Source organism: Nycticebus coucang, chromosome 23 (genome assembly GCF_027406575.1).
Source record: "Nycticebus coucang isolate mNycCou1 chromosome 23, mNycCou1.pri, whole genome shotgun sequence".
Classification (NCBI taxonomy): Eukaryota; Metazoa; Chordata; class Mammalia; order Primates; family Lorisidae; genus Nycticebus; species Nycticebus coucang.
Genome location: NC_069802.1, coordinates 5,877,546 through 5,901,949, shown reverse-complemented (window position 1 = coordinate 5,901,949; position 24,404 = coordinate 5,877,546). Strand labels below are relative to the sequence as shown.

Below are 24,404 nucleotides of genomic sequence, written 5' to 3'. Positions count from 1 at the left end.
CTACCTAACGGTTCTAGATATCAAGAATTTCTGCTTAGGACCTGGGGATAAATCAATACTCTGGAGGAAAAAAATCAATAGCAGCATGTCAAATTCTTAATGTTCAGGCCTCGTTTTATAGGTGTGTAGTTTCTTTCCAAAGTAGTAAAAGATCTGAGCTGGGTGATGGCAACATGCAGCATCCCCTGAGAGTCTGCTAGAAGCACAGCCCAGACTTCAGGCCAATTTAACCCCCGGGGAGCTCTGATAGAATTACAGAGATAATTCTATAAGAATTACCCAATAATTACCCAATAATACACATCAAAAGCATGTGATTACTATGCTTGCTTCCTATTCCAAACACAGAGACTTTAAGGAGACCTTGAATATAAAAAAAAAGTCATCTGCAAAATTTCTGTTATTTTTCTGGCTCGAGAATTGCGAGTTTCTTGTTAGCTACTTGCTTGCAAGTTATTTTTAAGTGATCCCTTGTAACCCACATATTGTTAGGGCTACCCAAATGGTTTATCAGTTAAATCTCCAGGTTTTGAGATATATGTCACTGAATCCATATCAATTATACTCCACTTCAACTAAAAGTGGACACAGTATAAAGTAGAAACTGCTAAGTTTCATTGTTATAATACATATTTTTATTAATGAGTAACTGAGGTCTCAGAAGAATCAGGTTAAAACCAAACTATTTTTACATCCTGTTGTATCTTTTAAAATTAATTTTTAAGTGTTATTAAGTAGCTATTTTCTCTTAAATGAATATAAGCAATTCTCCATTATTTGGATAGTAGAAAAAATTAGTATAATGGAAGATACAAAATACTGAAATGTAAGAAACGTGTGTTTGACTTAGAATTATTTTTTACAATATATTTTACTTTTATAAGCTTATTTTGTCTATTTAACTTCACTGTCAGGTCCTATGCACACACTGAATGACAGCAGAAAGTGGTCAGAGGGGCAGTCAAAAGTTAAATATAATAATAAATATAATAATAAAAAATAAATCTCCACAGACACCTGAAAATGAATATAATAATAGATATCATTATCTAGTGTATCAGAAAATAGAAAATTTTCATATTAGCAACTTATCAGGATAAACCAGGGGAAAAATAAATTTTACATAAAAGTGCCTTGAAAACTATGAGCAGCTTAACTAAAATTTTACGACTGATAATTCAAGTACTGATTGAATACTACAAGGATACATAAGGATAATGATTAATGTAGAGACACCTGGAAGCTGAACGTGTTCTCTTTTACTGTCTTATTTAAGTGTACACAAGAGCCTGCAGAGAAGTTAAAACAAAGAGGTGTAAGTGAAATTGTTCCAACTTATGCAGAAACGGAACTGGAATCCAGTTCCAGAAGCCTTAGATAGTCTCCCTAATTTTCTTTCAATCCATATAGTATTCTACATTTCTGCAATCCTTGGACATTTAGCATACTTAGCATGCATTAGGCATATTTTTTATGCTCCTTATTTCATTAACAATTTCTGTCCCTTTAAATTCATTATTTATTTTACAACCGTTGCTGAAATTTATGGAGTGTTTTGTAAGCACCAGGCACTGTTCCACGCCCGCTATGTCATTTAATGCTCACTACTGTCTCCATTTAACCAATGAGGGGCCTCTGGCATGTGGCTCCCTAGCCTGCTTTCTCAGCCTGTACCGTGTGTTGGATGGTGGTCCCTAAAAAGACACGTCTTGGTCATAACTCCTGGGTGAAACGGCCTTTACTGACTCCTGGTGAAACAGCCTTTACTGACTCCTGGTGAAACTGCCTTTACTGGCTGCCTTCACTGGTGCAAGGTGAGAACTAGGGTAAGGGCCCCAAACCTTGTGAAGGAGCAGGCTTAGCTAAAATCGTGATAACAACCAGCCATTGTCCCCTGGTCTGCTTGATAATAGTCAGTCATGTCCCTTGTTTTCTCCTCTGTATATCCTACTGTGGAGGGCACTGTGAATAGCTGGAAAGAGTCTTAACCTTTCTCCAGCATAATATTAGCTGTTCGGATCCAGGGATAGTTTTTGAGATATCTTCCAGGTCCTGAGTTCCAGTGGATAACTAACCCAGACACACCAAGAAATTGACTTATCTGGTCGTGGACCCCCACTCAAGGAACTCCATTCCAATGGATCAGCTGACTCAACCAGACAGCAGCCCATACCAAAGGCTGATGATTCCACCCTGAAAGCAATTAGCAAACCCCAATTGCCCAACCCTCTGCCCACTAAACTGTCATTAAAAACCCTGTCTCCCCAATTCTTGGGAAAGTGGATTCGAGAAATTCCTCCCATCTGCCCACTTAGTACTAAACTCTTTCTCAGCTGGCAGGGAGCTGTCTCCCTGTGAGCTGTGAATATTATCCTTTTGGGGAAATGGGGTTTTGTAAATGTAATTAGGGGCTTCGAGATGATGATATTATCCTGGATTGTCTGTGGTGTGGGCACTAATTCCAATGTAAGGAAATGCAGGAAATTTCATCCCAAAATATGATGCCTTGGTATAAAAGTATTTTGGATTAAAGGCCCTCAGAGATCAACAGGCTTTAGAAGGGGCTTTCATACTATCTCCATAAAGACCAAGAGGAGTCATCAAAAAAACAAGCGTCTTACTTTTTCCTCCCTGTTATTTCAATATTTACTGCTGGAAAGATGATTCAGAATGCAGCCAGACTTTGCCCAACCCATTTTAAAAATAACGCCTGTCTCTCAATTTAATTTCCAAAGAAAATTATTTAAAAGTCATTTATTTTCCCCTATGTATTAATTCTCCCAAGTGTCTATTCATCTTCCCTAGTAATCATTGATTGCCTCTGAACAGAATTACCTATATTCCTCATTTCCTTTGTCTCCTCTGAAATGAAGATACATAAATATTTGGTCTCATTAGGATATTAGGCAATCACTCTGAGATTCTCCCCATACCCGTGATAACAAAATTTGCATGGCTTTTCTCTTATTAATCTGCTTTGTTGTGAGTTGATTTTCAGCATTTTTTCTAAGGGTAGGTGTGTCCTTGCAAGAGACAAAAGAGGAAAAGACACAGATGTAAAGAGAAGGACATGTGAAGATGAAGGCAGAGTTGAAGTGATATAGCTAAAGTCAAGGAATATGTGAAACCACAAGAAGCTGGCAAAAAAAGGAAATGAATTTTACCCTGGAGTCCTGAGAGAGAGCAGAGCCTTGCCAAAATTTAGACTTCAGGTATCCAGAAATGGGGGAGAACATATTGATGTTGTTTAAGCCACCCAGCTTGTAGTAATTGGGTATGGCAGCCCCAGGAAACTAATACAACTATTGTATCGCCACAGTCTAAGAACATAAAAGGCCCCCTTACTATCATCCCAAATTTCAAGTCATGGGAAAAACCTAACAAAACTACTCTCTCTTTACACTGTTAATGGAAAAAGACCCAAACTCTGTAAAACAATTCAAAGAAGTTTATTCTGAACCCAATGTGTGTGACGGGCTCAAAGCACATGGCCTCAGGAGGTCCTGAAAAAATGTGCCAGCAGTAGCTGGGTTGTAGTTTGTTTTTATACATTCATGGAGACAGGAACATGTAAACCCTAAGTCAGTATGTTCAGGGTGTACATTGGTTTGGCCTGAAAAGGCAGGACATCTCAAGGTGGGTGGAGGGGATGTGGTGGTGGCTTATAGATTGTAGGTGGGTTTAAAGATTCTTTGATTTGTAATTGGTTAAAGAAATGAAGTGTTATCTAAAGGTTTGGATGTCTGTTAATCAGAGACAAGCCACCTAACATTTACCAAAATTCAAACCTCAAGTCATCTGTTGAGTAAATTGATGACATGAAGGTGTGATTTAAGTTTTGTTGTGTATAGCCTTAGGCCTGCCGATGAGTTCCCAAGCATGTCTCTAAGAAGGGAGGGGGCCGTGATGAGCCATGTCCAACTTCCCTTCTCACGGTCAGCAAATCAGTTTTAGGGTACTTCCACTGGCCAAGAGGGCATTCATTCAGGCACGTAGGGCACTTAAAACTTTATTTCAGTTTACAATGCTGTGAAGGCAACCTCTGCAACTGACAGTTTGCCATGAAACATTTTCTTGAATGATGGGTCTACTAATAGTTCTTTACTTACTTCTACAATTTAAAAGCTAATATTTTTATTTTACCTTGAAGCTATGACTATGCAGGATTTTTCAGTTAAAACAATAAATACATTTGCCCTGTTCCAGGCATAATATACACATTACTTAGAATAACATGGAATCAGCTTGGCACCTGTAGCACAGTGGTTACAGCACCAGTCACACACACTGAATCTGGCGGGTTTGAACCCAGCCCAGGCCACCTAACAACAATGACAACTGCAACAAAAAAAATAGCTGGTATGCAGATTCCTGTTGTTACTGAGTTCAACTTTTATTCCATGGTGGTCCAAGAAGATGCAAGGAATAATTTCTATTCCTTTAAATTTACTGAGGTTAGACTTGTCACCTAAGATGTGATCGATTTTGGAGTATGTTCCATGGGCTGATGAAAAGTATGTGTATTCAGTTTTGTTGGGATGAAATGTTCTGTAGATGTCTGCTAAATCCAAATGTTGCATGGTTAGGTTTAAATCTAAAATTTCTTGAAGTTAAATAACCTTATGCTGAATGATAGCTGGGTCATAGACAAGATTAAGAAGGAAACTGCCACATTTTTGGGACAAAACGACAATGAAGACACGAATTATCAGAACCTCTGGGATACCACAAAGGTCGTCCTAAGAGGGAAATTTATAGCACTGCAAGCCTTCCTCAAGAGAACGGAAAGAGAGGAAGTTAACAACTTAATGGGACATCTCAAGCAACTGGAAAAGGAAGAACATTCCAACCCCAAACACAGTAGAAGAAAAGAAATAACCAAAATTAGAGCAGAATTAAATGATATTGAAAACAAAATAATTATACAACAGATCAATAAATCAAAAGTTGGGTTTTTGAAAAGGTCAATAAAATAGATAAACCTTTGGCTAACCTAACCAGGAAAAAAAAGAGTAAAATCTCTAATCTCATCAATCAGAAACGACAAAGACCAAATAACAACAGACTCCCCAGAAATTCAAAAAATCCTTAATGAATATTATAAGAAACTTTATTCTCAGAAATATGAAAATGTGAAGGAAATTTACCAATACTTGGAAGCACATCACCTTCCAAGACTTAGCCAGAATCAAGTGGAAATGTTGAACAGGCCAATACCAAGTTCTGAAATAGCATCAACCATATGAAATCTCCCTAAAAAGGAAAGCCCGGGACCAGAAGGCTTCACGTCAGAATTCTACCAAACCTTTAAAGAGGAACTAGTACCTATATTACTCAACCTGTTCCAAAATGTAGAAAAAGAAGGAAGACTACCCAACACATTCTATGAAGCAAACATCACCCTGATCCCCAAACCAGGAAAAGACCCAACATGAAAAGAAAATTATAGACCAATATCACTAATGAATATTGATGCAAAAACATTCAACGATATCCTAACAGAATCCAGCAACACATCAAACAAATTATACATCATGACCAAGTTGGTTTTATCCCAGGGTCTCAAGGCTGGTTCAATATACATAAATCTATAAGTATAATTCAACACATCAAACAAATTATACATCATGACCAAGTCGGTATTATCCCAGGGTCTCAAGGCTGGTTCAATATACATAAATCTATAAGTATAATTCAACACATAAAAAAATTAAAAAACAAAGACCATATGATTCTCTCAATTGATGCAGAAAAAGCTTTTGAGAATATCCAGCATCCTTCATGATCAGAACACTTAAGAAAATTGGTATAGAAGGAGCATTTCTTAAACTGATAGAGGCCATCTACAGCAAACCCACAGACAATATCGTATTGAATGGAGTTAAATTGAAATCATTTCCACTCAGATCTGGAACCAGACAAGACTGCCCATTGTCTCCACTGCTCTTTAACATTGTAATGGAAGTTTTAGCCACCACAATTAGGGAAGAAAAGGTGATCAAGGGTATCCATATAGCGTCAGAAGAGATCAAACTTTCTCTCTTTGCAGATGATATGGTGGTATATCTGGAAAACACCAGGGATTCTACTAAAAAACTCTTAGAAATGATCGAGGAATACAGCAGCATCTCAGGTTACAAAATCAACATTCATAAATCGGTAGCCTTTATATACCAACAATAGTCAAACTGAAAAAACAGTTCAGGACTCTATTCCATTCACAGTAGTGCCAAAGAAGATGAAATATTTGGGAGTTTAACAAAGGACGTGAAAGATCTCTATAAAGAGAACTATGAAACTCTAAGAAAAGAAATAGCTGAAAATGTTAACAAATGGAAAAACATACGAGGCTCATGGCTGGGGAAGAATCAACATTGTTAAAATGTCCATACAACCCAAAGCAATATACAATTTTAATGCAATCCCTATTTAAGCTCCACCGTCATACTCTAAAGATCTTGAAAAACAATACTTTGTTTTACATAGAATCAGAAAAAACCTCGAATAGCCAAGACATTACTCAGAAATAAAAACAAAGCAGGAGGACTCACACTACCAGACCTCAGACTATACTATAAATCGATAGTAATCAAAACAGCATGGTATTGGCACAAAAACAGAGAAGTAGATGTCTGGAACAGAATAGAGAACCAAGAGATGAATCCAGCTACTTACCATTATTTGATCTTTGACAAGCCAATTAAAAACATTCAGTGGGGAAAAGATTCCCTATTCAACAAATGGTGCTGGGTGAACTGGCTGGCAACCTGTAGAAGACTGAAACTGGACCCACACCTTTCACCATTAACTAAGATAGACTCTCAACAGATTAAAGATTTAAACTTAAGACATGAAACTATAAAAATACTAGAAGAGAGTGTAGGGAAAACCCTTGAAGAAATCAATCTGGGCGAGTATTTTATGAGGAGGACCCCCCGGGCAATTGAAGCAGCTTCAAAAATACACTACTGGGGCCTGATCAAACTAAAAAGCTTCTGCACAGCCAAGAACACAGTAAGTAAAGCAAGCAGACGGCCCTCGGAATGGGAGAAGATATTTGCAGGTTATGTCTCCGACAAAGGTTTAATAACCAGAATCCACAGAGAACTCAAACATATAAGCAAGAAAAGAACAAATGATCCCATCGGAGGCTGGGCAAGGGACTTGAAAAGAAACTTCTCCAAAGAAGACAGGTGCATGGCCTACAGACATATGAAAAAATGCTCATCATCCTTAATCATCAGAGAAATGCAAATCAAAACTACTTTGAGATATCATCTAACTCCAGTAAGATTAGCCCATATCACAAAATCCCAAGACCAGAGATTTTGGCGTAGATGTGGAGAAAAGGGAGCACTTCTACACTGCTGGTGGGAATGCAAATTAATACATTCCTTTTGGAAAGATGTTTGGAGAACACTTAGAGGTCTAAAAATAGATCTGCCATTCAATCCTAGAATTCCTCTACTAGGTATATAGCCCAAAGACCAAAAATCACATTATAACAAAGATATTTGTACCAGAATGTTTATTGCAGCCCAATTCATAATTGCTCAGTCATGGAAAAAGCCCAAGTGCCCATTGATCCATGAATGGATTAATAAATTGTGGTATATGTACACCATGGAATATTACGCAGCCTTAAAGAAAGATGGAGACTTTACCTCTTTCATGTTTACATGGATGGAGCTGGAACATATTCTTCTCAGTAAGTATCTCAAGAATGGAAAATATCCAATATACTCAGCCCTACTATGAAACTAATTTATGGCTTTCATATGAAAGCTATAACCCAGTTATAACCTAAGAATATGGGGAAGGGGGAGAAGGAGGTGAGGGAGGGGGTAGGATGGGCAGAGGGAGGGTGATTGGTGGGATTACACCTGCAGTGCATCTTACAAGGGTACATGTGAAACTTAGTAAATGTAGAATATAAATGTCTTAACACAATAACTAAGAAAATGCCAGGAAGGCTATGTTAACCAAACAATCTAATGTGTCAAACAATCTATAAAACCGTATATGAAAAAAAAAAACAACCAGTATATGGTGCCGCATGATCGCATTAATGTATACATCTATGATTTAATAAAATAAATAAAGAAAGAAATCCAAGGAATAAATCTAAAAAAAAAAAAATATATATATATATATATATATAGCCAGGCGTTGCGGAAGGTGCCTATAGTCACAGCTACTTGGGAGGATGAGGCAACAGAATTGCTCAAGCCCAAGAGTTTGAGGTTGCTGTGAGCTGTGACTCCATGGCACTCTACCAAGGGTCACATAATGAAAGTCTGTCTCCAAAAAAAAAAAAGAATAACATGGAATCTATTTGCTCTTGCAAAATGCAATTCAAAGAAGACATTAGAACTGATACTATGGTAATACAAAGGACTACAGAAACTATTATGAACAGTTATATGTCCACACTTTGGACAATCTAGAAAAAATGAATAAATTCCTTGATATTTACAAATGTCCAAGATTGAATTGGAAAGAAATAGAAAACTTTAACAGACTAAATTGAGTAATGAGACAGAAGCAGTAATCAAAAGTCTACCATTAAGGAAAATCCTCGGCCAGATAGCTTCACTGCTGAATTCTAAAAAACATTTAAAGACAAAATAGTACCAATTCTTCTCAAACTCTTCCAAAAAATTAAATATCATGGTATATTTCCAAACTTATTTTGTGAGGCAAACATTACCCTGACACCAAAAACAGACAAGTACATAACAAAAGAAGAAAATAGGCCAATGTCTTTGATGAACATGAAATTCAAAAATCCTTCACAAAACTCTAGCAAACCAAATTTAATAGCACATTAAAGAGATCATTCATCATGAGCAAGTGGGATTCTTTGCAGAAATGCAGGAATGGTTCGAGGTAAGCAAATCAATGACCATGATACACCACATTGACAGAATGAAGTATAAAAATGTATCATAACCCCAATAGATGCAGAAAAAGCATTTGACAAAATTCAACATCCTTTCATAATAAAAAAACTTCAACATATTAGGTATAGAAAGATAGTACCACAACAAATAAAACTGAAAAATTCACAACTAGTATCATACTCAACGGAGAAAAACTAAAAGTGCTTCCTCTAAGATTTAAAACAATACAAGGATATGACTTTCATCATTTTTGTTCACCACAATACTAGAAATCCTAGTCAGAGTAATAAATAAATAGCAAGAGAAATAAATAAAAGGCATCTAAAATGGAAAGGAAAAAGTTAAATTGTCCTTGATTGCAAATGACATAATCATACATATAAAAATTCACACCTATCACTTCTCGGCCTTTTGGCTAAGATCAAGTGTAAAAATTCACACCTATACACACTCCTCTTAGATCTAATGAAAAGAATCAGTAAATTAGCAATACATAATCAACATACAAAAATCAGTAGCACTTTATATACTAATAGCAAACAATCTGAAAAAGATATCAAAAGTAGTTACAAAACCTAGGAGTAAATTTAACCAAGGTAGTGAAAGATTCCTACACTAAAAACTGTAAGACATTAAAGAAAATAAGTGAAGACACAAATAAATGGAAAGATATCACATGTTCATGTACTGTAAGAAGTAAAATATTTAAAAAAAAATCCATACACCCAAAGTTCAAATGCAATTCTATCAAAATGCCAATGACATCCTTCATAGAGATAGAAAAAATATTCCTAAAATGTATAGGGAACCACAGAAGAACAAATAGCCAAAGCAATCTTGATCAATAATAACAAGGCTGGAGGCATCATACCACCTGACTTCAAAATATCCTACTAAGCTATAGTAACTGAAATAGTATGTCACTGTTATAGACCGTTACAGTCTATATATAGACTGATAGAACAGAACGGAAATCCCATAAATAAATCCATGACAACTAATTCTCAATGACATGGTCAAGAACATGCAGTGGGCACAGGACAGCTCTTCAATACGTAGTGTTGGGGAAATTGCATATCAGCATTTAGAAAAATAAAATTAGACCCCTTACCTCACATCATTTATAAAAATAAAATCAAAATGAATTAAATATTTAAATGTAACACCCAAAACTATGAAACAACTAGAACAAAAAATAGAAGAAAACTTCCATGACATAATGATTTGGGGGGGTATAACCTCAATAGCACAAGCAACAAAAGCAAAAATAGGCAAATGGGATTATGTCAGACTAAAACGTTTCTGCACAGCCAAGGAAACAATCAACAGAGTGAAGAGACAGCCAATGGAATGGAAGAAAATATATGTAAACTATACATCTGACAGAGAATTAGTATCCAAAATATACAAGGAATTAAAATACCTCAATAACAATAAAACCTGATTTTAAAATGGCAAAAAAAAAATCTCAATAGACATTTCTCAAAAAAAGATATGCAAATGGCCAACAGGTGTGTGTGCGTGTATAGTTCAGCATCACTACTTTTCAGGAAATGTGAATCAAAACTACAGTGTGACATTATCTCTCTCTTGTTAGAATTATGATTAACAAAAATATGAAAAAAATAACAAGGATTGACAAAGATATGGAGAAAGGAGAACACTTGGACACAGAATGTAAATTATATTATGGAAGTATATGTAAATTATAATATGAAAGTTCCTCAAAAAGTTAAACATAAAACTACCATATGATCCAGCAATCCCAGCAGTGATTATATATCCAAAGTAAATGAAATGAGTATATTGAAGAGATAGATCTCTGCACTCCCATATTTATAGTATCAGTACAAGCAAACCTCAGATATATTGTGGGTTCAGTTCCAGACCACTGCGATAAAGTGAAATTTCAATTGAAAAATGTACAATTTTTTTGTTTCTTGTTGCATATAAAAATTATGTTTACACTATTAAGTGTGCAGTGGCATATGTCTAAAAATGTGCATGCCTTAATTTCAAAATACATTATTGCTAAAATTTGCTAGCAATCATTGAGCCTTCAAGGAGTCATAATCGTTTTGCTGGTACGAGGTCTTGTCTCAGTATTGAAGACTGCTGACTGATCAGAAGAGTGGTTAGTGAAGACTGGGGTGGCTGTGGCACTTTCTTAAAGAAAGACAACAATGAAGTTTGCTGCATCAATTGGCTCTTCTATGAAAAATTTCATTGTCACATGTGACACAGTTTAATAGCATTTTATTCGCAGTTGAACTTTCAAAATCACCATCAATCCACTCAAATACTGCTGCTCCTTTATAAAAGTTTAAGTAATATTCTGAATCCTTTGTTGCCATTTCAACAATGTTCATAGCATATTTACTAGGAGTAGATTCTGTCTCAAGAAGCCAATTTCTTTGCTCATCTAGAACAAGCATCTCCTCATCCAGGCAACTTTTATCAAGGGATTGAAGCAATTCAGTCACGGCTAAAGGCTCAATTTCTTATTCTAGTTCTCTTTCTATTCCTACCACATCTGCAGTTACTTCCTTCACTGAAGTCTTAGAGCCCTCAAAGTCGTCCATGAGAGTTGAAATTAACATCTTTCATACTCCATTCAATATTTATATTTTAGCCTCCTCTCATGGGTCATAAATGTTTTTACTGACATCTAGAAGGGGAAATCCTTTCCAGAAAGCTTTCCATTTACTTTATCCAAATGTATCAGAGAAAGCACTATGGTAGCTATAGCCTTATGAAATACATTTCTTTTTTTTTTTTTTTTTTTTTTTTGTGGTTTTTGGCCGGGGCTGGGTTTGAACCGGCCACCTCCGGCATATGGGACCGGCGCCCTACTCCTTGAGCCACAGGGGCCGCCCTGAAATACATTTCTTAAATAAGAAGACTTGAAAGCCAAAATTAATCCTAAATACATAGGCTTCAGAATAGATATTGTGTTCACAAGCATGAAAACAACATTAATCTCTTTGTACATCTCCAACAGAGCTCTTGAATGACTAGGTACATTGTCAGTGAGCAGTAATATTTTAGTCCTTTTTTCTGATCTGTAGATCTCAACAGTGGGCTTAAAACATTCAGTAAACAATGCTATAAAGAAATGTGCTGTCATCTAGGATTTAGCATACTTATTAAGGGCCCTAAGAATTTTTTTTTTTTTTGCATGGTAAATGAGCATTGGCTACAATTTAATGTTACCAACTGCAGTAGCCCCTCACAAAACAATCAGTCTGTATTTGGAATTTTTGAAGCCACGCACTGACTTCTCATCTGTAACTATGTGAGTCCTAGAAGGCATCTTCTTCCAATAGGAGGCTGATTCATCTAGACTGAAAATCAATTGTTTCATGTAGTCACCCTCATCAATTATCTCAGTTAGATCTTTTGGATAACTTGCTTCAGCTTACAATACATACTTTTTTTTTGAAGCATAGTCTCACGCTTTTGCCCTGGATAGAGTGCCGTGGCTTCACCACAGTTCATAGCAACCTCAAACTCCTGGGGTCAAGCAATTCTCTTTGCCTCCTGAGTAGCTAAAACTGCAGGTATCCACCACAATGGCCAGCTGCCAGGATATGGTTTTGATTGAATTACTTTTTTTGAAAATTATTTCTAGTCCTATTTGATACTGTGCCAGATAGTCTCTGTCCCCCCCATACCCTCCTTGCCCTGCTCTAGGCTCCATTGCTGAGCAAAGGAACCATCCAGAATCTCGCCCATGTTTGGTTTAGACTTTTGAGCTGATGATATTTAGATGAGCATTCTGGATCTCATGCACTGCGCTCACCTCAGTTGTGTGCCCCTTTCCTCTGGATGGGGGTGAGTTCAGTTGGTAGGAGGCACTGGCTGATAGGCGGGCAGCAAGAATATAAGATCAGGTATTTGTTCCTTCTCCTCTCCTCCTACAGGACTCAGAGGTGGGCAGTGGTGTGTTCTACTGTGTAGGATCATGGCAGTTGGCCCATTAGAGACCATGGCAGTTGGCTCCCTCTTGGTGCTACAGGTCCTTTTTCCCCTTCAAGCCTTGGGTGGTAGAACTGCTTCCCCCGTCATGAGACCCTGGTGCCTCCCAACAGCTACGTATTCTCTTAACCCTGCCCACTCCATAAATAGTCTCTTCAATAAACTCTCGTATCACCCTTTCAGTGTGCTGTCTGTCACCTGCCAGACCCTCACTGGAACAACTCTGCTTATCACTCTAGCGCCATTGATCTGACATACTGAATAGTTTTTTCCCCATAAATAAAATTATTCCAGGCTTTCAAAACATTTCTAGTTTCAAACAATTACAACTGGCTATTGGGGGGGGGAGGAATTAATAACAACAACAATAAAAAGAGAGTGTGGGATGATTTTCGTTCCTCTCAGACATTTCTGCTATAACTGGTTCCTGTCACCAAATGATTTGGGTTCCAAAATACCTGTCGTCGCCATCAATGATGCACTCAGGGAAGGCGAGGCTACAGCCAAATAGCATGATGTGCTGATAGCAACCAAGGCGGTGGAGGTACGTGAAGAACTTGAGGAACTTCTCCATTTCCATGTTTTTGACAATTGATAAGAGTGGCTCTAGCGTGGTGTGGTAGGGCAACATCAGACATTGACTGTGGGTGATGTTCTTGCAGGCACCTGAGAAGTGAAGAAAATTATATTGAGGAGTGGGCGTATTAGAGGTGTCTCTTTGCAAACTCATTTAAGTATGACAGGTCAATGTTCATATAGTATATTCTGTAAGTAAGAATGATTATAGACATACAATCTTACATACACATGTATACACATAAGTATGTCAATGTGTTCATGATAATGAATAAAACTACTAATATTTAAGGCAGGAAAGTATTTGTGTCCTGTGTAGAAAAATCACACTGTCATACATACCCAGTTGGCATGTAAGTTGACAATTGCTTTTGTTTGAGACAGAGTTCAATAGAGTGCCATGGTGTCACAGCTCACAGCAACCTCAAACCCTTGGGCTTAAGCGATTGTCTTGCCTCAGCCTCCCAAGTAGCTGGGACTACAGGCGCCTGCAACACCCGGCTATTTTTTTGTTGCAGTTGTTATTGTTGTTTAGCTGGCCCAAGGTGGGTCTGAACCCCTCAGCCTTGGTGCATGTGGCCGGTGCCGTAACCACTGTGCTACAAGCACCAAGGCTGACAATTGCTTTTTTAAATCACAGTTTAGCAGGAAAATGTGTACCGAAAAATGTTTTTAATGTGCATTTTTTTTTTATTAAATCATAGCTGTGTACATTGATATGATCATGGGGCATCATTCACTAGCTTCACAGACCGTTTGACACACTTTCATCACACTGGTTAACATAGCCTTCCTGGCATTCTCTCAGTTACTGTGCCAAGACACTTACATTCCACATTTACCAAGTTTCACATATACCCTTGAATGTGCATATTTTTTTGATGCTGTCATGTCATTTCTGGACATTTATCCTAAGGATATAATCATGGTTGTGAATATGGGTTTACCTACAGTGATCTTTACCTCTGCATATTTTATAATTTTTAAAAGACGGAAATCACATTATAGCCAATAAAGAGAATTGGTTTAAAACATTACAGAACAAACAACAGAATACTTAGCTTAGGTATATGAAAGACGCTGTAAAAGACTATTTAATTATATGTGATGATGTAATAAACGAAAATAGCAAATCCCAAAATAATTTGTATAAGATGATCTTGATTTTAGGAAATGCATGATTCTATGTGGATCTGCAAGCCTGCCTGTGTCCATAGTGCAGCCTGAGCTCAGAGCTTCTGACTTCGTTTGCTTTCCTACCTGACTTTTCTCTGTTCTATTATACTCACAGCTTTTCCAATTCCTTCAAAAATTTCTCTGGTTGTTCCCATATAAACTGAAATATCAACAGAGGTCCATATGATGGAATTTTAAAAGAATGTTAAATTTTCTGTTTTATTCTCTACTCGCTTATTGGTTTATATAAAGATGCATTGTTTATATGAAAAAGGAGATAATTAAAATTTTATTGCTAATGTTGCTTTGAAAAGTTACTTTTTTTTTTTTTTTGAGACAGAGTCTCATTTTGTTGCGTTGGGTTGAGTGCCGTGGCATCATAGCTCACAACAACCTCAAACTCTTAGGTGGGCTCAAGCAATCCTCCTGCCTCAGTTTCCCAAGTAGTTGGGACTACAGACACCCACCACACTGATAATTTTTCTATTTTTAGTACATTTGGGGTCTCATTCTTGCGCAGGTTTGTCTTGAACTCCTGAGCTCAAGCAATCCACCTGCCTCAGCCTCCCAAAGTGCTAGGATTACAGGCATGACCCACAACACCTGGCCAGAAGTTACTATCTAAAAGCAGAACCCTCAGGTTCTAGAAATGCAGTGTAAGAACTAACTTAATTATTTTGAGAGGAAAAAGTTAGAGGGGAAAATCCAACAATGAGAACATCTCTTCTGACCATTCTAAATCCCAAAGAATGAAAGGTTTACCCTTTCCAAACATAAGACTTATTCCTTTAATAAGTGTTTAGTGTTTAATTTAGTGTTTAATTTAGTGTTAATTTAGTTAATTTAGTTAATTTAGTGTTTAATTTAGTGTTAAAGAAAATAATGCTATGTATGCGATAAAATTGCCAAACTAACTCTTTGATCTACAGAGTGTCCATAAGTTCTCATGCAATTTTAAATTGCAGACAAACTTTATGGACACAAGAGGAATATATACACCCTATCACAGAAGCATTTCCAACCCTTTCTGCTTCATTTACTCAGATCACTTCACGGCCCTTACTGCTGGTCCTCTCATCATCTTCTCTAGATCTCCTCCTAAGTCCATTTCCAATCTTACTTTTCTTGGAGACTTCTCTAAAAACTTCCCCACCCCTGTAGGAAGCATTTCCCCCACATGACCAGATTACAACCATTAGCCTAAAAGTCTCCCCTTTCATGAAAAGATCCAGTTCTCCATTGTTAGATAATATGCATTGATCACTCAAAATTGCTGAGCTCAGTGGGACATGATCAAAACACAGTTTTCACTTTCTAAGGCAATAAATGTCATGTGTAATTTCTTTTTACACTAGACCATAGAATAGACATGACAAAAAAAAAAATTTAAGGCACAACACTTCCTTGGTCCTCATCGAATTCAAACTACAAAGTAGGAAAAAAGAAAATTAGAGAGAAAAAAAATTCAAATAAAAATACACAGGCAGAATACAAAACAGACACATATATACATAAATTCAGTTTCCCATAAGTCAGTGTTTTCCACTTTTTTTATCTCACAGAACACTTGAACCTAGAAGTTAAACTTCACAACACACTTAAATTATGCTGATTTAAAAAAAAAGAGAGTTAAAAAAAAGAATATACTTAATGCACTTTGAACTTCTTCTGCAAATAATTTAATTAAATATCTTTGAATTTTCACGGCACACCTAAGATCCTCTTACTGCACATCAATGTGCCACGGCACACCAGTTGAAAATCACTGCCATAAGTAATGGAGTAGAGATTTCAGGGTAAGTGTCATGAAGATGGCACTCCAGTTGTCTGGGGAAGGAAGTTCAAATGCATTTCAGTGCATGAGAGTATCGCTGACAGTGAGGAATGCGCAGGCAGTGGACTCCAACTTCCCACAATTGTGTGTGCTGTGTCACAAGCAGAGAACCTTGCTTACAAAAACTGAGATTTTTCTCCATCAAAAATATGAAATCATTTGCAGAAAATTCAGACTCACAAAAGCATTGAGAACCGGCCTTGTGCTGAGCACCAAATAGGTATTCAGATTCTCTGATTCATTGTTAGCCTCATTTTCACAACCCAGTGAACTGATAATACACAAACTCAACTCCGGAAGGCTAGGAGATCTGCCTTAGCAGAGGGTATGTGACTATTATGTGGAGATTTTAAAGGTCAGAAACCTATGTCTTCTGAGCAACTTTCATTACTTGGGGTCAACTGAGGCTAATATAGAGGGTTATTATGTTAAAAATAGTTCCTAAAGAAGATAATTCTTTATGGCCCATGGAAAGATGAGGCGAAAAAGCATATAAATGACTTGTCACAAAGTCAGTATTGTGTTTGTAATATACCCCTGTACTCTGACCACATCTTATCTTTACTTTTCATTACATTACTTTCTTTAGGGGTTATCAGATTTCAGTATACTCTTGATGATAGATCACCTTTGAAATAATTAGGTGACCGAATCTAGCCAACAAGGAATGTTGATAAAACATTTGACAAAACACAACATAGAAAATATCCTGAGGATCTTCTCATAATAGCATTTGGACAACTTCATTTTTTCTTTGACTGCTGCATATATTATGTTTCATGTTATACCAGAATTTGTTTAAACAGCCTCCCATTAGTGAGTACTTGGGTTGTTTCCAATCTCCTGATATTATACTGCTCTAACAAATGACCTGGTGCATTTATCAGATGTGTAGAATAAAGTCCCAGAAGTAGGATTGCTGGGTGAATAGATAAATGCTTCTATAATATTGCTAGCTACATCCGATTTCCCATCACACAGAAGTACCATTTTGCATTCTCACCAACAATCTGTGAGGATGTCTGCTTTCTTACAGCCTCACCAACAAAGGATGGTGTCAAACCTAGAGGTCTGTAATCTGATAAGTGAGAAATTGTACTGTAGTATAGTTTTCATTTGCATTTATCTTTTTTGCCAGTGAACTTGAGCATCTTTTCATTGTTAAGGATCATTTGCCTTAAGTGTTATCTCCTTGGCAGATTTTGTCTATTGAGCTTTTAGAGGTTTTTTTCTATTTTTAGAAGTCCTTTATTCACTAGGGAGATTAATAAGCTGAATATATTTTAACACCTTTCCTTTTGTCTTTTTGTGGTTTTGAAAAAAATTAAAAAATTAATAACTATTGAAATTATCTAATAAATACAGTAGAATTTCTGTAAGCTGACTACCCAAGCAAATAACAAATTGGTCAACATATGGAAGTGATCAACTTAAGGAACTAGGTCTTAGTACATGTGGTGTATGTCTAATTTATGAAAATTAGGCCAATTTAGGGAGGTGGTCAATTGTGGAGGTTCTGCTCTATGCCAGCTGTTGATCAAAACAAATAACAATAAAGAAAGGTTTCCTTTGAAAAGTAACCAGACCAGTAGCAGAGCTTAAAATCTGGTCTAGTGTAAGGTATAATAATAATATCTGACACTTGAGTAGCCCTTACAATTTACAAATCACTTTTACACTTTTTTGGTACTTCACAAATAACTTTTAAGGTTTTATTAGTTAAGTTTTGGTTTGGCTATACTGAAAGAAAACTGAAAGTAACATCACCCTAAGCCAAAGAAAATTTCTCTGTACTATAAAACTCTAGATGAGCCGTCCAAGGCTAGGATTGGCTACACGGCACAGTAGCAAATAGTCTTTTGTATAGCCTTGACATCATGACCACTGATATTTAAGAATGAGTAGTTAGGAATTAGGAGGTCTGAATACATGGACAGAGATTTTTGTATCTGTGGGTACCAATGACTACCAGCTGTGCTGGTTCTCAGGCTATTTGTGTAATTTCTTTAGTGATAGATGCATCCTTATTTTTCTTTTTTAATAATGCTAATTTCCAGATTGTCATGCATTCTGTGTGTGGAGATGGGAGTTGAGAGCAATTGTTCCATATGTAAATCCTTAACCAGTCTTCCTTTTCCTGCTCTGGTTCTTGGTCCTTTCTTCTGCCTTACCTGCCAACTCAGATCCAGAACTTCTCCCAGGTTTTGCCAGGCAGATTGGCCTCATGCTACACTGTAAACACCACCAAAGTATGTCACAAAGATAGTGACATTTATTGTCCAGAGGACCAGTAAAGAATGAGGGGACAAAGGCACATGAAGGCACATGCTCACTATCCCTTAGGGATAGATCCAGCTGCTACAAACCATTCCACTTATACCTCATTATCCAGAACTTAAGTGACATGGCCACATTTAGTTGCAAGGAAGGCTAGGATTATGCCAGGCTGCCATGTACCCAACTATAAATGGAGGATGGGGGAATACTACAAATGAAAGAGAATGGATATCTGGGTTCAACCATAAATCTCCACCAGAAAAATAAACAGGAAAGGCATTATTATAAACATTATAAAGGAAAGCAAAAAAGGTACAATTATTTTCCTGTTCAAGATGTAGAACCGAGCACACCTCCTCTTTGCAGACACCTTACAAGCATAAACTCATAATAGAAAAGAGCATGGAGAGAGAGCTCCATCAGTGGATGAGTAATTTTAATACATTTTCAACAGACAGAAAGGGCATGTGAGAAATTTGGGTGGTGTTTTCAGTAGAAGATGAGGCCAATCTGCCTGGCAAAACCTGGAAGAGGTTTTGGATCTGAGTTGGCAGGTAAGGTAGAGGAAAGGACCAAGAACTGGAGCAGGAAAAGGAAGACTGATTAAGAATCTACATAAGGAACAATTGCTCCCTACTCCCATCCCCGCACACAGAATGAATAACAACCTAGAAATTAGCTTCATAAAAAGGAAAAAAGATAAGGATTCAGCAGTCACTAAAGAAATTACACAAACAGCCTGAGAATCAGCACAGCTGGTAGCTGTTTGTACCCACAGATATGCAAGCTTTGTCTATGTATCCAGACCTCCTAATTCCTAACTACTCATTCTTGAATATCAATGACCAATCAAGGTCATTAAATAACTAGAAAATGTTATCCTGAAAAAATAGAAATAATTCAAGAACAGAAGAGTTTTTTTGTTTTGTTTTGTTTTGTTTTGAGATAGAGTTTCACCATGTTGCCCTCGGTAGAGTGCTGTGACATCACAGCTCGCAGCAACCTCCAACTCTTGGGCTTAAGCAATTCTCTTCCCTCAGCCTTCCAAGTAGCTGGGTGTACAGGCACCCACCCACAATGCCCGGCTATTTTTTTGTTGTAGTTGCCATTGTTGTTTGGCAGACCCAGGGTGGGTTCGAATGCACCAGCTCTGGTGTATGTGGCCGGTGCCCTAGCCATTGAGCTACAGGCACCGAGCCCAGAAGAGAATTTTTTTTAATTTTTTAAAATTTAAAAATGTTTAAAATTTTTTTTTAATTTTTGAAAAACTCATCAGCATCTTCAGAGTAAAGTCACTATATAACTGATCATTGTACTATGAACAATTTTGAGAACACTATACTAAGCTATTAATAATTATACCAGGAAAATAGATATAAAGTATGGCTGTTCCCTAAAAAACAAGACATATGATCACTCCTCCTCAGAGAGACTTGAATAGGCTTCACATTCATTATTAGAACAGGATGCTAAGAGAAAAGAGAGAGAGATTAGTTTCAGAGTAGGGCTGAGTACATTGGATACTTTTTCTTCCATTCTTGTGATACTTTGCTAAGAAGAATATGTTCCAGCTCCATCCATGTAAACATGAAAGTGGTAAAGTTTCCATCTTTCTTTAAGGCTGCATAATATTCTATGGTGTACATATACCACAATTTATTAATCCATTTGTGGGTCGATGGGCACTTGGGCTTCTTCTATGATGTAGCAATTATGAATTGGGCTGCAATAAACATTCTGGTACAAATATCTTCGTTATAAGGTGATTTTTGGTCTTTTGTATATATACCTAGTAGAGGAATTGTAGGATCAAATGGCAGGTCTATTTTTAGATCTCTGAGTATTTCATATAAAAGCTATAACCCAATTATACCCCAAGAATATGGGGAAAGGGGAAAGGGAATAGAGGGGAGGGGGGAGGATGGGTGGAGGGAGAGTAATTGGTGGGACCACACCTACGGTGCATCTTACAAGGGTACATGTGAAATTTACTAAATGTAGAATATAAAAATGTCTTAACACAATAACTAAGAAAATGCCATGAAGGCTATGTTAACCAGTTTGATGCAAATATTTCAAATCGTATATAAAACCAGCACATTGTACCCCATGATTGCATTAATGTGCACAGCTATGATTTAATCAAAAGAAAAAAGAAAAAGTGGGGGGGATATACTACAACCAACAATATTTAAAACAAAGGAACATAAGAGATAATTATGAACCACTATAAGCCAAAAAATTGAATAACCTAAAGGAAATGGATATATTCCTTAACACAATCAACCTACCAAGACTGAATCATGAAGAAACTGAAAATCTAAACCAACTGATAACAAGTAGGAAATTGAATCAGTAATTCAATTGAATTGAAAAGTCTTCTAGCAAAAAAAGCCAGGACCAGATGGCTTCACTCTTAAATTCCATCAAATATTTAAAAAAACTAATAGCAATCCTTCTCAAAGTCTTCCAAAAAATTGAAGGAAAGGGAATAAATTCAAACTTATTTTATGAGGCCAATATTGCCATGATACTAAAGCTAGACAAGGACACTACAAGAAAGTTACAGGCTAATATCATTGATGAACAGGAATACAAAAATCCTCAACAAAATACTGGGAAACCAAATTCAACAACATATAGTAAAAAATAATCATGCATCATAATCAGGTAGAATTTATTTCTAGGATGCAAGGATGATTCTACATGCACAAATCCATAAATGTGACATACCACATTAAAAGAATGAAGAACAAAAGCCCTTTAATCTTGATAGACAGACACAGAAAAAGCATTTGAGAAAACCCTCAATAAATTAGGTATAGAAGGAATGTACTTCAATACAGTAAAGGCCATATATGACAAATCTACAGCTAGCATGATACTCAAGGGTGAAAAGTATAAAGAGTTCCTTCTAAGATCAGGAACAAAACAAGGATGCCCACTCTTGCCACTACTAATCAACATGGTACTGGAAGTCATAGCCAGGACAACTAGTCAAGAGAAAGAAATAAAATGTAACCCAGTTGGAAAGAAAAACATTAAATTGTCTGTGCTTGGAGACAACATAATCTTATTAATACATATAGAAAATTCTAAAGGCTCCAACCCACTACAAAACAAAAATCTGTTAGAACTAATAAATGAATTCAGCAAAGGGGCAGTATAGAAAGTCAACACACAAAAATTGGTAATATTTCTATGCACTACCAACAAACTATTCAAAAAGTAAACAAGAAAAACAATCCCATTTACAATAGCGAAAAAAAGTTAAAGTACTTAGGAATAAATTTAACCCAGGAGGTGTTAAAACTATAAACCATTGATGACAGGAATTGAAGAAAACACAAATAAATGTAAAGATATCCTGTGTTCATAAATTGTTAAGAGTTAATCTTGTTAAAAGATCCATAACATCCACTGCCATCTGCAGATTCAATTAAATCTCTATCAAAATCCTAAAAGTTCTACAGGAATAGAAAAAAAATAATTTTAGAATTCACATTGAACCAGAAAAAAACAAACAAAGTAATCTTGAGCAATAAGAACAAAATTAAATTCCTCACACTAGATTGATTTAAAAATATACTACAAAGCTGTAGTAATCAAAATAGCATTGTATTTGTATTGGCATATGAGCAGACATATAGACAAAACAGACAAATAAAAATCCAAAAAGTAAATTCATACATTTCTGGTCAATTAACTCACAACAAAGATTTCAAGTATATGCAATGTGGAAAGGACAGTCTCCTCAATAAAAGGTATTGGGGAAACTGCATATTAACCTTCAGGAGAATGAAATTAAACCTGTATCTTACACCATGCACAAAATTAACTCAAAACAGAGTAAAAACTTAAAAATAAAACCTGAAACTGTAAAACTACTAGAAGAAAACATTAAGGAAAATCTCCATGACATTACTTGGAAATAATTTTTTAAATGACCCCAAAAGCAATGGCAACAAAAACAAAAATAAAAATGGGATAACACCAGCATAAAATGTTTCTGTACAGCAAAGGAAACAGGCAACAGAGTGAAGAGACAATCTTTAAAAAGGGACAAAATTATTTGCAACCAATACTTCTGATAAGGGATTAATATCCAAAATATATAAGGAACTCAAACAACCCAATAGCAAGGAAAGAGGAACCCAATGAGAAAAGGACCTGAATGTTCTTTTCTCAGAAAAAGGCATAGAAATGAATAGCAGGCATATTAAAAAATGTTTAACATCACTAATCATAAGAGAAATGCAATTTAAAACTACAAAGCACTATCATCTCACACTTCTTAGGATAGCTATTATCAAAAAAAAATTTTAAAAAGCCAAGTGTGGTGGCTCCTGCCTGTGATCCCAGCACTCTAGGAGGCTGAGGCAGGAGGACTGCTTGGAGTTGAGATGTTCAAAGACCAGCCTGAGCAAGCATAAGACCTCATCTCTACTAAAAACAGAAAAATTAGCAAGGGCATTGTAGTGAGTACCTATAGTTGCAGCTACTCAGGAGGACCAATTGAACCCAAGAGTTTGAGGTTGCTGTGAGCGAGGCTGAGGCCATAGCAGTTTAACTTGGACAACAAAGTGAGACTCTGTCTGAATAAGAAAAAGAAAGAGGAGGAGAAGAAAGAGGAGAGGAAGAAAATAAGTATTGGTGAGAATGTGGAGAAAGGAAATCCTTGCACATTGTTGGTAAAAATGTTAGCATGGCCATTATGAAAAACAATATGGAAGTTCCTCAAAAAAATAAAAATGGCACTATGATATGCTCCAGAAATTTCATTACCAAATACTCATATATATCTAAATAATACCAAAAAAATATGAAATTAGTATGTTGAAGAGATACCTGTATTGCCATGGTCATTGCAACATTATTCAAAATATCCAAGATAGATAATCAACAGTGTCCATCAACAGATAAATGAAAAGGAACACATATATGTGGTATAAACTTATAATGGAATACTCTTCAGCTTTTAAAAAGATAGCAATTCTGTCATTTATTACAACCTGGATTAACCTGGAGGACATTATGTTATGTTAAGTAAGCCAGGCACAGAAATACAAAGACCACCCAGGAGTAAGCGCCAGTTGACCTACAGGGGCAAATCCATCAGAGTGACCGCAGACTTCTCTAATGAAACTTTCCAAGCAAGAAGACAATGGTCATCTACCTTTAATCTACTTAAACAGAACAATTTCCAGCCCAGAATTCTGTACCCTGCTAAGCTAAGCTTAAAAATTGACAGAGAAATCAAATCATTTACGGATATATAAACATTGAGGAAATTCGCCACAACAAGACCAGCTCTACAGGAAAAACTTCAACCTGTTCTGCACACTGACCACCACAATGGATCAGCAGCAAAGTAAGAACTCAGAAATCAAAGGACAGAACCTAACCTCCACACTGATGCAAAAGATAAAACTAAGCAATGGACTCTCACAAAATAAGACGAATAGAATACTACCACACTTATCAATTATCTCAATAAATATTAATGGCTTGAATTCCCCACTGAAGAGACATAGATTGGCTGACTGGATTAAAAAACACAAGCCATCCATTTGCTGTCTGCAAGAAACACACCTGGCTTCAAAAGACAAATTAAAGCTCCGAGTCAAGGGTTGGAAGACAATTTTTCAGGCAAATGGAAT

At 36.5% G+C, this 24,404-nt stretch overlaps 1 protein-coding gene across 6 annotated transcripts in view; it reads right to left on the bottom strand.

The window, feature by feature from the left end:
* Window positions 1-24,404, bottom strand: part of CORIN (corin, serine peptidase) — a 332,111-nt gene that overhangs the window by 199,366 nt on the left and 108,341 nt on the right. For all 6 annotated transcript variants that reach the window (XM_053578127.1, XM_053578126.1, XM_053578129.1 and 3 more), the window contains one exon: window positions 13,340-13,547. In XM_053578127.1, coding sequence (XP_053434102.1) covers window positions 13,340-13,547 — 208 coding nt within the window. The remainder of the gene's footprint in view (window positions 1-13,339; window positions 13,548-24,404) is intronic.